Source organism: Mus musculus, chromosome 5, assembly GCF_000001635.26.
Source record: "Mus musculus strain C57BL/6J chromosome 5, GRCm38.p6 C57BL/6J".
Classification (NCBI taxonomy): Eukaryota; Metazoa; Chordata; class Mammalia; order Rodentia; family Muridae; genus Mus; species Mus musculus.
Genome location: NC_000071.6, coordinates 74,609,929 through 74,622,899, shown reverse-complemented (window position 1 = coordinate 74,622,899; position 12,971 = coordinate 74,609,929). Strand labels below are relative to the sequence as shown.

General features: G+C 45.5%; 1 protein-coding gene across 16 annotated transcripts in view; it reads left to right on the top strand.

The window, feature by feature from the left end:
- Positions 1 to 12,971, top strand: part of Lnx1 (ligand of numb-protein X 1) — a 110,597-nt gene that overhangs the window by 80,144 nt on the left and 17,482 nt on the right. For all 16 annotated transcript variants that reach the window (XR_001784629.2, XR_003955588.1, XR_003955587.1 and 13 more), the window contains 2 exons: positions 2,555 to 2,926; positions 12,089 to 12,223. Coding sequence is in view for 11 of the 16 variants with exons in the window: in NM_001359074.1 (NP_001346003.1) it covers positions 2,555 to 2,926; positions 12,089 to 12,223 (507 nt within the window). In the remaining 5 variants the exon portion in view is untranslated. The remainder of the gene's footprint in view (positions 1 to 2,554; positions 2,927 to 12,088; positions 12,224 to 12,971) is intronic.

Sequence of the window (12,971 nt, the reverse complement as noted above, 5' to 3'; positions counted from 1 at the left end):
AATATTAGGAGAAAATAAGATGGCGCATAGATTCTTTCTTAAATTATAAAGCAGATTAATGGGAACTGTTGTATTTGATCTAATTGTGTTCAGATGCCTTTCTGAAGAAAATCTCCTGTGGCTTAATGGCCACAGAAGTCGCATGACCCAGAGGCATTCCAGGGGAGGCAGGAGTGGAATGACCTGGCTTGGGCATACTGTCCTCTGAGGCATGGTTGAGAAGAGAGACTTTCCAGAAGAATTTTCTGGACAGAAAGGAGGGGGGTGGGGTGGGAGACTGTTTATCAGACAGATGTCAAATGTGAGCCAGCAGGACTAGAATTCCCTCCCTATGCCTCTACTTCTTATCTGATACTCAGATAACAGCTCCATCCCACCCTTTGCAGGCAGCAGAGGGACAATCCCTGTCTCCGCATGAGCTGTTTGTTTGGCAAACTAATTGGAATAAGAGGAGAAATAATTGAAACCAGTTACTGTAGAAATGTTGACATTCCCACTGGTGGCTGGGATGTGGCACAAGCAGGGCCCATCACTTTAGTGGGCCACAACCATCAGGACCCCAGTCACAGTGGGAGGTTTTTCTCCCTGCTCCCATGGGGACTACTGCCTGGGAGGGCTGCATAGGAAAGTTCTCTTTGTTGGCTCTGAGCTGGAGGCCCTTGCAGATAAAAGGAATGCCAAGAACTATCACCAGGTGACCCTGACTTCTCTTGACCCTAGGAATAATGGGATGGCAGGCTCTGCCACCTTCCGGGCAATGTTCCCTTGGACAAGGGGGTGCCTTGTCTTCACTGAAGGAGCCCCATCTACCTCTGAGCTGGAGCAGGAGGTGACTGACCTCAAATAAGGCCAGTGTGCCTCTAACAATGGCTTCAAGTACAAAAAAATCGTAGCAAATTCTAGAAACTGAAGAAACGTCTTGCTCGTTGTGGGGCCCTTTCCTTAAGCAGCGCAGGGCTGCTGGGAACTGTTTCCTTCCAGGGCAGTGACAAACACTGGGGCTACAGCCTCCAGGCTGGGCCTGTGGAGCCAGGATAATTAAAGCCAGAAAGTCAGCTGCAGCAGCAGTCCGGGAGATTATCAGAGGCCTAGCTTTGGGATATTTAAGGAGTACGAGAGAGTGGCCAGGCTTTCAGTAAATAGCCTTGAATGTTCCTTTAGCATTAATTTGTTTGGAATTATTCAAGCCCCAGGCATCCCTGTATAGTTAGAACCCAGACAAAGGATCTTGCAGACATCCATCTTGATTGGGTACCTGGCATTCCTATAAGTACACTGTCACACTCACTCACACCTACAAATACACACACAGGCACACTCAAGGATACTGTATCATACAATGGCACCCTCACACACACAAGCCAACTCACAGGTACTGTACCATACAATAACACACATGGGCTCAGGCCCACTCACACATACTATGTTATACAACATACACACTTGGGCCCACTCACACATACTATGTCATACAACACACACACACATACACGGGCCCACTCACATTCATACTCTAACATGCAAGAGCACACACACACTCACATAGATAATATAATGTGAAAACACACTCAGGCACATTCCCATAGATAACATAACAAACACACCTACACATGATCAGGCTCACTCACACAGATACTCTACACTGGCACACAATTAAGCACATATTCATTCATTCTCTCGCTCTCTCTCTCCCCCCACACACACACATGGAAGATCTGGAAGTGACAGTATGGGTAACCCAGTAAGATCACGTTGGTTGAGTTTTGGAAAGACAGTCTCAGCTTGTTTTGTTCTAGAAGGCACTAGATATTACCATCTGATGTTGGGGTGCAGAGCTGTGGCCAGGCCTGTGCTTCACATGCACAGTGCTTCCAGAATGCTAATTTGAGTAAAACTGGGAGGTGACTGTTGTTTGTTTGTTTTCTTTCTTTCTTTCTTTCTTTCTTTCTTTCTTTCTTTCTTTCTTTCTTTCTTTCTTTCTTTCTTTCTTTCTTTCTTTCTTTTTTTTCCTTCAAGTCAGGGGTTTCTCTGTGTAGCCTTGGCTGTCCTGGAACTCGTTCTGGCTGTCCTCTAGCTCAAAAAGATCTGTCTGCCTCTGCCTCCCAAGTGCTGGGATTGAAGGCATGTACTACCACTGCTTGACTTGGGAAACGTCTGGGGATTTTCTTTCATATAATTACATCTCTTTCTTCCATCCTTTCTTCCTTATGAACTTAAATAAATAAATAAATAAATAAATAAATAAATAAATAAATAAATTGGCAACATGAAAGTCAGGATTCTGTAAATATACAAGCTGAGGTAAGGACTAGGGTGAAGGAAGAAAGTGTGGAGTCATAGAGACCAGAAAATGACTGTGGAAGATTAGGTTATTTGGATACAGGACAAAAGGAGGTGGCAGAGCAGGCCAGGGGACAATATCCTGCTGACTCTGTAGGCTTGGGCTTGTGATGGCTTGACTTGGTTCTTGTGATACTAAGGATCAACCCCATGTTGGCATGGACCTTTTCAGAATGCTTACAGTAGGCTTACTCTCAAATGGCCCCACCCCCAGGTCAACGGCATGGACATCAGCAATGTCCCTCATAACTATGCCGTGCGGCTCCTGCGGCAGCCCTGCCAGGTGCTGCGGCTAACGGTGCTGCGGGAGCAGAAGTTCCGTAGCAGAAGCAATGCGCACGTGCCGGACTCCTATGGACCTCGGGATGACAGCTTCCATGTAATCCTCAACAAAAGCAGCCCCGAGGAGCAGCTTGGCATAAAGCTGGTGCGCCGGGTGGATGAGCCCGGCGTGTTCATCTTCAACGTGCTAAATGGGGGTGTCGCCGACCGACACGGCCAGCTGGAGGAGAATGACCGTGTGCTGGCCATCAACGGGCATGACCTTCGATTTGGCAGTCCAGAGAGTGCAGCTCATCTGATTCAGGTGGGTCAGAAGTCACCCTAAGATCTCAGTCAGAAACACCCACATGAGCAGGACCACTCAGTCACCTTACCATGTACGCTGAGAGAGCCTTCCCTCTAAGGAGGTCAGGGCAAGGGCTGGCGTTTTCAATGAACGAGAAAGAACCCAGTGTACACAAATGATGCCCCTTGGGTCATGATCTTTACTGATAGCATTGTGGTGTTATGTATTCTGTCTCTCCATATATATATATATGAATGATGGGATGGAGATTATATATATATATATATATATATATATATATATATATATATATATACACACACACACACACACATAAAATGATTATAATGATATAGTCTATATATGAGAATATATATGTATGTATATGTATGTATGCATGTATGTATGTATATCCCATCTTTTCCCTCTAGTCTGCTTTGATTCTGCTTTGATTCTATTTTATGGTTATCTGCCAATTAGGAAAGTACAATACTGTGGCAAATAATATTCTACACGTACCTAGATCATTGTCCAGCAAGGTTAAGCACTCAGTGAATAAATGCTTATTATATGTAAATATTTAACTAATAAATTAGTCGAATTATGAACAGGTAAATATATATGCAATATAGTTTGCTCTGGGGGGGGTTAAAAAAAAACAATTCACCACCTACATTTTGTTTTTACATGCTTTGAGCTTTGACCCTCTGCTGTAATCTCTACTTTTTATCTCCTTAACTTTGCTTAGTTATCACTATTTGAGCCTCTATGTACCAAGCAGTGCCTGGTACAGTGATGAACATGATGATGGTGGTTGCTTGCTCCTCAGATCTCGAAAAACATTCTGTTTCTGATTTTGTACAACCAAGAAGGCAGAGCTAGACTAGAAAAACTGACCAGGTAAAATAGCCACACGTGAAATGAAAGTCTCCAAACCCTTCGGGAAGAAACTACTTAGCTTAATTTTGGAGGTTTTTTTTTTTGGGGGGGGGTGTTTGTTTGTTTGTTTTTCTGTTTTTTGGGGTTTTTTTGTTTGTTTGTTTATTTTTACCTTCAAAAATTAGACTCTAAGAGGCTGTCCATATTTTTTTCATGTTACCCTTGTTAGCGCCCTCTGCAGGTCACCCAGTGTAACTCCCATTCAGGAGCTCATCTTTGCCAACTGTAACTTGTGCAACAGGCAAAAGAAAAACTCTAGCTCATGTTATTTGGAAAAAATCTTGATTACATGTGGCATTTTACTCTTGAAGATTAATAACAGAAGAACATGTTTTTCCCTGAGAAAGTAAATGTATGAAATAAAATCTTGCCTAACAGTGGGAATTCCTTTCTTAAAAAATCCCTTTGCTTACGAAACAAAGCCAATCTGCTTTATAAGCAGAAAGAAAACTTTCTATTTCTCAGAAAGGCTAGGGTCAAGCTAGTTGGGGAAGAAATTTTTAAAATAGATATTGTAAAATTCTCTCTCTCTCTCTCTCTCACACACACACACACACACAACAAAAAATGCTAAGCAATAGCTTGCTGTCTCAGAAAACTGGATTTTATTTATGTGATACCTGTAACACACACCAGACTGCAGGGATTAAACTAAATCCCCTTCAAAGATTGGGACTCAGATTTCCCCGGGGCCTTGGCTGTGCTGCCCGTGGGGCCTTGGCTGTGCTGCCCGTGCCCCCCCCACCCGCGCCCCCCGCCCCTCCCCACCCGCGCCCCCCGCCCCTCCCCCCCCATGAATCACATTTGCTCACAAAGGAATTCCCAGAGAACAGTCCTCTTGGTCTTCTTCTCTCCCATCACACCACACTTTTTGCTTACATAGCAGAGACCACAGTGATTTTAAATTGGAGCAACTTTACCTATGTGAAGCCCCTAACCTCGGCTTCCTCAGCAGCTGCCAGGGCAGACCTGACCCTAGTTTAAGACACCTGGAGAGTCGAGGCCCTTTAAGAAGGAAAACTTCAAGAAAATAACACCTCATGCAGGGAGCCATTGACTCACTTGGCAGCTTAGTAAGGGCCACGTGAGTCTTTACCACTGTTGACTTCTCAGGCTTTTTGAGCATCCTTACTGGAGAAACTACATGGAAAACAAGCCTCCCAGAACTCTCTGATGTTACATCTGTATCCCTGAGGGTTGGCACATCCCACCCAGTTATTCTCACGGGAACCTGGGAGTTCTAAGAACATGAGGAATTCCCATCCATGTGCAATTCTAGACTCTAGTGAGTTAAGCTTGTCTAAGAGTTCAAATATATACAGACAGCGAAGAAAGCAATTATGAATTTCAAACTGAGTAACCTTCCAGGGGCTTTTCTCTTCTTCTTTTCCTCCCTCCCTCCCTCCCTTCCTTTCTTCCTTCCTCTCTTCCTTCTCTCTCTCTCTCTCTCTCTCTCTCTCTCTCTCTCTCTCCCTCTCTCTCTCTCTCGCAACCCCCCAGAAACTGAAAAAAAAAATCAAATCAATTTATAGAAGTGGGTGGGAAGTAAGTGGGGGCATTCACGGCCATATGTGTGATTTCTGTTCCTTGGATAAAATAATGTTTAAATATACCATTGTTTCATCAGAGATCTGAAAGTCAGCCTGTTAAACCTTTAATAAGAACGTGTTAGGACTTCCAGCAGACCTGAAAGCAAACCATGCTCTGCTCACTTGCCTACGGTTACTCTCAAGTCAGCATTCCAGGTCTTGAGTTGCGCTTCATACCTGGAAAGAAAGAGGCACAACTCTTGTGGGGATTTAAACATTCAAGTCCCTGGGAGCCAATAACAACCACCAGTGAAATAGGACCTGCTGGGTCTGTGTGTGTTTCTACAAATCAGCACAGCTCGTGTAGAACCCAAGCCCTGCTTACATAAATTGCCTTACCAGGCTCCCGTAGTAAATTTAGTGTGCATAGACTAAACTTAAATCTGCTTATGCTCAATTCGCAAAGCCCAGGTGATTACTAAATAGGACTCAAAATTCCCCCATTGTCTTGAGAGAGCGGGACTTGGAAGCCCGTATCACATTTCATGAGAATGACTTAGGCGGCGCTGTATATTACATCCAAGTGTTAAGGGGTCCGGTCACCCCGTTGCCCTTCCTGCAGCATACAGACACCCTTCCCCACCCCTGCATGCTTATTCCTTTACTGTGGAAGAGAAATAATCTTGGGAATAATAACATCCAGCTCCCAGAAGAGAAATGGTGCTAAGGCAGGGGAGTGCTGCGGTTGTCCTTTTGTCTATCGATCAGCAGTTTCAGGGAGCCGGGCACCAGATTCTTACATTGAGTGTGTCACTGACGTCGGCATGGCCATATTTCCTTCATCGCTCAGTCTCTTATTTCTACAATGTAATGCGCTGCTGCGATGATGACGCTGTATGTGGAGTTATAGACTACTAAGGAAAACAGAGCAAGTGTCGGATCTAATTCTCCTTTCCGGCTCTTTCCTTCTTACCACCTTTCCTCACAGCTCCTCAATTTCCTGTTTCTGTGACTGGGTCTCTGATGCTGTTTAACTCATGGAAGAGGGTCTACTCTCTAGAAGAGAGGCATGATTTTTTTTAAAAATAACATACTAGGCAGTGCTTAGTACTAAAACCTCAGAGATGGGCAAATTCTAGGTTTACACCAAGTTCATACATCAACTTCCCAAACCCTATTAGCTTATTCTAGACTTATATTCCCAAAGCCTGCAGTTCTTGGCTCGGTGGAAATAATTTCCCCTGAGAAGTTCTTTTACTCCCAAGAGGGGAGGGCAAGGATAAGAGCTTTGTTCCTGACCTTGTTACTTGGTTTGTTGTATCTGTAGAGTCAACAAGGATGACTGTGACCTTGGCATGTTTCTGGCTTAGCAGTTGGTTCTAATGTCTGCACTGCCAAGGAGGGTCTCTGTTCCACTGTATGGTTTCAGAGACAGGCTGTGCTGTTGTGAAGGCCTGACAACTTTTCTGTCACCTTCTAATGAATTGTTAATAATGAAACAGATGTCTGTACCTCTTGGCCCTGTAGAACACAGAGACAGTAGCCTTTGCATGAAATAACAAGACGAGACTATCCTGATGCCCTCTGTGCTGTTAGTCCATCTAGCAAGAAGACTCCACTAAGATGGCTAGACTAGAATTTATTGTCTTGGTCCAACTCTACACCCCAGCCAGACTCAGCATCATTAGAGTGGGGCCAGTGCTCGCATTGCAAGCACCGATGGTGAAGAGTAGGAACAGCTGCCCCAGAAAAGACAAAAGCGAGATGGAATTGAGCCATCTTTAAAGATGGTTGTCTCGGTAGGCAATGTTTTGGCCCTGTCTTACAAGACATGGCTAGAATTGACTGAAGTTCAATGTAAAGACTGGCTTTTTAATTAGGGCTATATTTAACTTGCCACATACTACTTAGGAAAGTTCAGCTCCCTGTTTTGGGGAGCACGGACACATGAGTTGATTGACAGAATGACAGTATGTTGTTGTTGAATTGAAGCAGGACCCACAGAGAAAAATGTAGGTTTGATGATGTCTGGCGGCTCTTACATATCTGTGACCTTCTGCATGGATGCAAGCAGGGCACCACAGTGCCCAGGGCTTTGGTAGCATGTGCTGGATGAAGCAAGAATGATATTTAAATGTTGAAGAAATGAGATCACCGAGCAGTGTAGAAACACCCGTCCCACAAGTGTCCGTTGAAGATCAGTTGATGCTAGACTGCTGCTTCTTTCTGGGGATTTTTAAAGAGTTAGATGCATAGGATGAATTTCGTTAAGAAGCAATTTTTAATTATATTCATTTTGTTTGGTGTGCGTGTGCAAAAACACATGTACAAATGTGCAGTCAGGGTCAGGTGACAATTTGTAGGAGAGGTCACTTCTCTCTGTCCATCATGTGGGTCCTGAAGGTGATATTCAGACTTTTGGGCACTCTCACTAAGGATCCATGCTTCAAGCCCCATGAATTTGGATCTTTGTTCTGTTTTATTTGGTTTTGTAGAAATCGTTGAGTGGGGCATGGTGGCATATGTTTATAATCCCAGCACTTAGGAGACTGAAACAGAAAGATGTTAGGTTCTCCACGTGAGCTACATCCTCTTCTTAAAGGGGAGCTGACGATGATCCAGGAAAAGTCTTAAGAGTGGCTGAGCAGAAAGCATCTCTCCTAAAAACTGACTCTGTTGGTTCTACTTTAGCCCTTCTCCGCCTGTGTCAAGGGACTGCCCTTTCAAATACGCCTCTTTTGCAGACCTAGACTGTGTTGAGGGTCTGTCCCACAGAGCACAATCGTGACACCCAGCAGTCAGTTTGGTTCCCTTGCCCCATTTCATGTGTTTGTAGAGAATAACACTGCAGCATGGTGGAGGAGATGGAGACCCCTGAACTTGAAAGTCTGCAGAGCCAGTACAAGGAAGACAGCAGGTGAACCCACAGAAGCTGGCTAAGTGCTCACTCGGGCCACAGGAGGCTGAGGCAGCAGAGAGTGAGTTTCAGGCCAGTCAGGGCTACATAGCGAGACTCCGTCTCAAAATAAATAATAGCAATAACAATAGTAATAATTTAAGCATATAGTGTGAATATGCAGGTGTTTGTCCGTGTCTGTGCCCCCAAAGCAACACAAATGACTTACTCAATTTCAGTTTTCCTTACAGTTAGGGTAATTCCTTGGCTGGATGAGAGGGTTGGACTGCCATATACTGGTCCTCCAGCAACTTTTGCTCTGCCTGTAATATCATTGCCCTCCTAGCCACTGTTTCCCATTAAAACAACAACTCTGCAGTGCACAGTTTCCTGCGTAACTATGGGCATGAAACAAAGAAGCACTCTTACCTTCACCCCTTCTGTGCCTCTACCTTGTCTCCCCTTTCACATATCACAGTCACACGGGTGGAAAGAGAGACTCTCGTGCCCGGGACTGTTGTTTCTCAAGCCTGCCTGCAGCTGCTCCTGAGAGTTAGTGCCAGGACAAACACGTGAGCCTACTTCGTATCTCGAGGGCTATGAAGAGAAAGTACACAGAATAGCCTTCCTGTGAACAGTTAACAAGGTGGCTGGTAAGAGCCACAGACCCAGCCTTATTTGCAGAGAACTTATTTGCAAAGGAAATTGATACCCGTGTTTCCAATCTGGGTGTCAATCCTGCCAACGCTTCATTGTCGAGCCAGCATTTGGGAGCCCAGTGAGAAATGTGTGCTCAAACAAAGTGAATTAAACAGCTTGGCAATTTGGACTTTTGCCTGGCGAGTTGAGCCATGTGGGATCCTCCAGCGTCCACGTTTCTGATAAGGTGTTGCTCAGAGCGGGCTCTGCTCACTGTCCAAGAGAAGCAATTCTAGCCCAGAGCAAAAAAGCACTGCCAGCAGCCTTCTCAATCCCGGAGTTTCCCCAAAGATAAGAGAGCAGCAGACTGGGCTCAGCGATTGAGGTTTTGACCTGAAAGTTTATTGCTACTTATCTCCCGGTGAGTTTTTACTTGGGAGAGTTCTTGAAGATAACCTCTTAGCGTAAGTGAGGCTTGCAATCCAGGGGAGGCGATACATTGTTACAGCACTCTCTTCCAGAAACTGAACTGTTGGTGAGGCCCTAGATCTATCTCTGTGTTAGCTTTCTCCTTGATGTGTTTGTTACCTGAGCTCTGTGCTGTTCTAACGCATAAGGGATTCCAGGGAATTCAAGATAGGCTAGCAAAGGAAGAGCATGCAAGCACTGACTCGTAAGTTAGGGCTGTGCATGAAGCTCAGGCTTCCTCTGTTGGGCCATTCAGTTGCATTTCCTAGATGGGCATGGAATGAACAGTTCCCCGAGCTAGCCGTCCATTGCGAGATTTATCACTTTAAAAAAAAAAAAAAAGATTTATTTCTTTAATGTAAGTACACTGTAGCTGTCTTCAGACACACCATAAGAGGGCGTCAGATCTCATTACGGATGGTTGTGAGCCACCATGTGGTTGCTGGAAATTGAACTCAGGGCCTTCGGAAGAGCAGTCAGTGCTCTTAACCTCGGAGCCAGCTCTCCCCAGATTTATCACATTCTTACTCCATCCCAACAAGTGTACTAAAAGCTATAACCACCCACCTGATGACCTCTGAGTTTCAAGAGACCCTTGAATAGAGATATCAGTGTAAGGAATGTTTGGGCTGCTCGGTGCTAAACCAAGTGCATTGGCAGAGCTCTTAGTACTTAAGGTCCTAGTTCCTGAGTGGGGGGAAAAGTTCCTGGGGTGGGGGTGCAGAGGGAGTTATGTGCCCTAGAGAGGACGGTGAGAGAAGTGGTGTCCTAGTCTCTGTGGACTGCTTTAGAAACAAAGTCCTCTAAAGGGAGTGACTTATTCATGTGAGCAACAGAAATGGGTTTCTTTGAGTTCTGAGAAAACGCAGGCAGGTTCCCTATCTGGAAATGCCCCCCTCCCGTTTACATCTTTGTGTGCGTGGTGTCTGCATGTATCTGTTCGTGCATGCATTCATATGAGTGAGCGTGGGCGAGCACATGCCACGGGAGACTTGGGGAGTACAGAGGGCAGCCTGGAGACTCAGTCCTCACCATCCACTTTGTCTGAAAGTTTTTAGTCGTTTGCTAAAGCATGCACCAGAGAGCTTGTGGGGATTCCCCTGTCTCTGCCTCCCATCTCATAGAACACTAGGATTACAGGCTCTTGCTGCCTCCCCCATCTTCACATGGGTTCTGGGGGTCTGAACTCGGGTCCTCCATGCTTGTGCAGCAGGCCCTTCACCCACTGAACCACCTCCACCCCCAAATGACTTTCTTATATCTTCTTGTATCCTCATGTGCTGAGCGCTCTGTTGTAAGGGATCCCATTCATGGGGACGGAGTCAAAAACCCTCCTGGTAATACCATCACCTTGGGGGTTAAAATTTCCACCCATGGGGGACACATACATTCAAACCATTGTCAGCAAAAGGTAAGCATCAGACAGCTGCTACTGCCTTAGCTAATGGACATATACAGTACGGGCCCTTTGTTGTGACCCGATTTCTCTGTGGCCCTGGAACCATACCCAGGAAGGGCAGCGTGTGCATATATCAGTGTCTGTCTCTGCTGTGATGAGCGGTCAGGAACTGAAACGAGGAGAGGAGCTACCAGACCTTATATTCCCTCATCTTCCTGGTGTCTGAACCTGGCTTCCCCCGGGTGCCTTTCTAACCAAATGGAGCTGTGCCTCTCTTTTGCACTTCTCACTGAAGTGGTGGGAGGATCCAGTAGTCATTTTCATTTGGGGAATCAACCTTGTTTCTATGACACCCGCAGACCCAGGGTCTGGCCTGTCTCCCCTGCAGATCTGACAGCTTGAGGACTGATAAGAATCCAGGTTCTGACACTTGCAATCAGAGATACAGGAAATCGATCCATGGCAGACAGCTAATCAGTAATTTACCATGGGGAATGAACCTTTCCAATAAGCAATACATTTGTTATTCCAAATCTTCTGCCCAAGTACCTGTCCCCGTGCATAGGGATCAGAATTAGTGGTAGTCACAGCATCCCCATTTCTGCAGTGTCAGAGTTCCTGCCTCTCACCTTGCTTCCCTCTGTTCACTGCTGACCTTCTATCTGGCACGACTGCATGATGTGGACTTCTTCACACCATGCACCTTACAATAGAGCAAGGGAAAACTTTCAGAAAGCCTTTCAGCCTGCAGCTGGGCTTGTCATGAAACACACATCAGCAAGATCTCATGGTGCCTCTTCAGAGACTTGTCTGAGTCAGACCTTTCTGCCAAAAGTGCAAGCTGGGCGCTGGCATGAAAAATCTAGAGTTTTCTGGATGGCAGAGATGGCTCGGTGATTAAGAATGTACACTGTGTTTGCAGAGGACCCGAGTTCAGTTCCCAGCAGCCACACTTGGTGACTCACAACTATCTGTACACCAGCTTCAGAGAAATCCAGTACGCTCTGCTGGCCTCTGAGGACACCTGCACGCCTGTGCACATACCATAGACATGCACACATATGCATAATTAAAGACAAGGCTTTTAAAAATATGTCCTTCCATCTTTGACCACAGTTTTAAAAAAAAGAAAAAATCTAGAGGGTCAGGGGGTGCTAACCTAGCCTCCACAAAGGCCCTGAGCTCAGTCTCCAATGCCTCATAAGAAAAGAAATTTAGGGACTTGACTTTCCATTAAATAAAAGTCAAAACGAAAGTGCTATCTTGGTAAGGCCCTGTGCACGTGGCTAATTTAATGTCCTCTTGTCTAGGCCAGTGAAAGACGCGTCCATCTCGTCGTGTCCCGCCAGGTTCGACAGTCCAGCCCAGACATCTTTCAAGAAGCTGGCTGGATCAGCAATGGCCAGCAATCCCCAGGCCCAGGAGAGAGGAACACAGCTTCTAAGGTGAGGGCCAGCCAGGCATGTCAGCAGCTCCTGCAAGGAGCTACTTCTTGGGAAAGCTGTATACTTTAATGTGTCTAAGGGCTATCTCTGGACTTTGTCGTTTCAAGAAACACTACTCATGAAACTAAAAGGCCAAAGTCCCGTCTTCATACTTAGAAGGTGACAGGTGTCTCCCATCCAAGCAGGCGTGAGGAGGAAGGCGCTGGGCAGTGTTTAACTCCAGCTTGCAAGCCTTCTAAGAGACCTGCTTTCTAGTGTAAGCCAAATGCATGTCATAATTCTTTACCAAGAATCCTTCTACAGAAGGACTGTTTTCCATTCGCTGCTTTCAGAGGTGACAAGCAATTTGCTTGATTTGTTTTTTTTTTTCGGTTTCCCAACCTGCCTGGAAATTATGATTCTCTTGCTATTCCCACCTCCTGCTATTTTTAATGTTTGTGTTTGTACGGAAGACTAGGAAGACACTTCTCATACTTGAAGCCCATGGAACATTAGGGGAGCAGGGCCTTAGACAAGCCAGGAGCACATGTCTTGTCTTATGGCATTCAAATCCAGAAAATAAAGAAAAATACATTAAGTTATTCATTTATTTTATAGGTCTAGGTGTGTATGCATGTAGATGCACATATGCTATGGTGTATGTGTAGAGGTCAGAGGATAACTTGTGGCAATTGGTTCCTTCCTCCCTCCCACCATATTGGTCCCAGGGCTTAAACTAAGATCAGCAGGCTTGGTGGCAAGCTCTTTT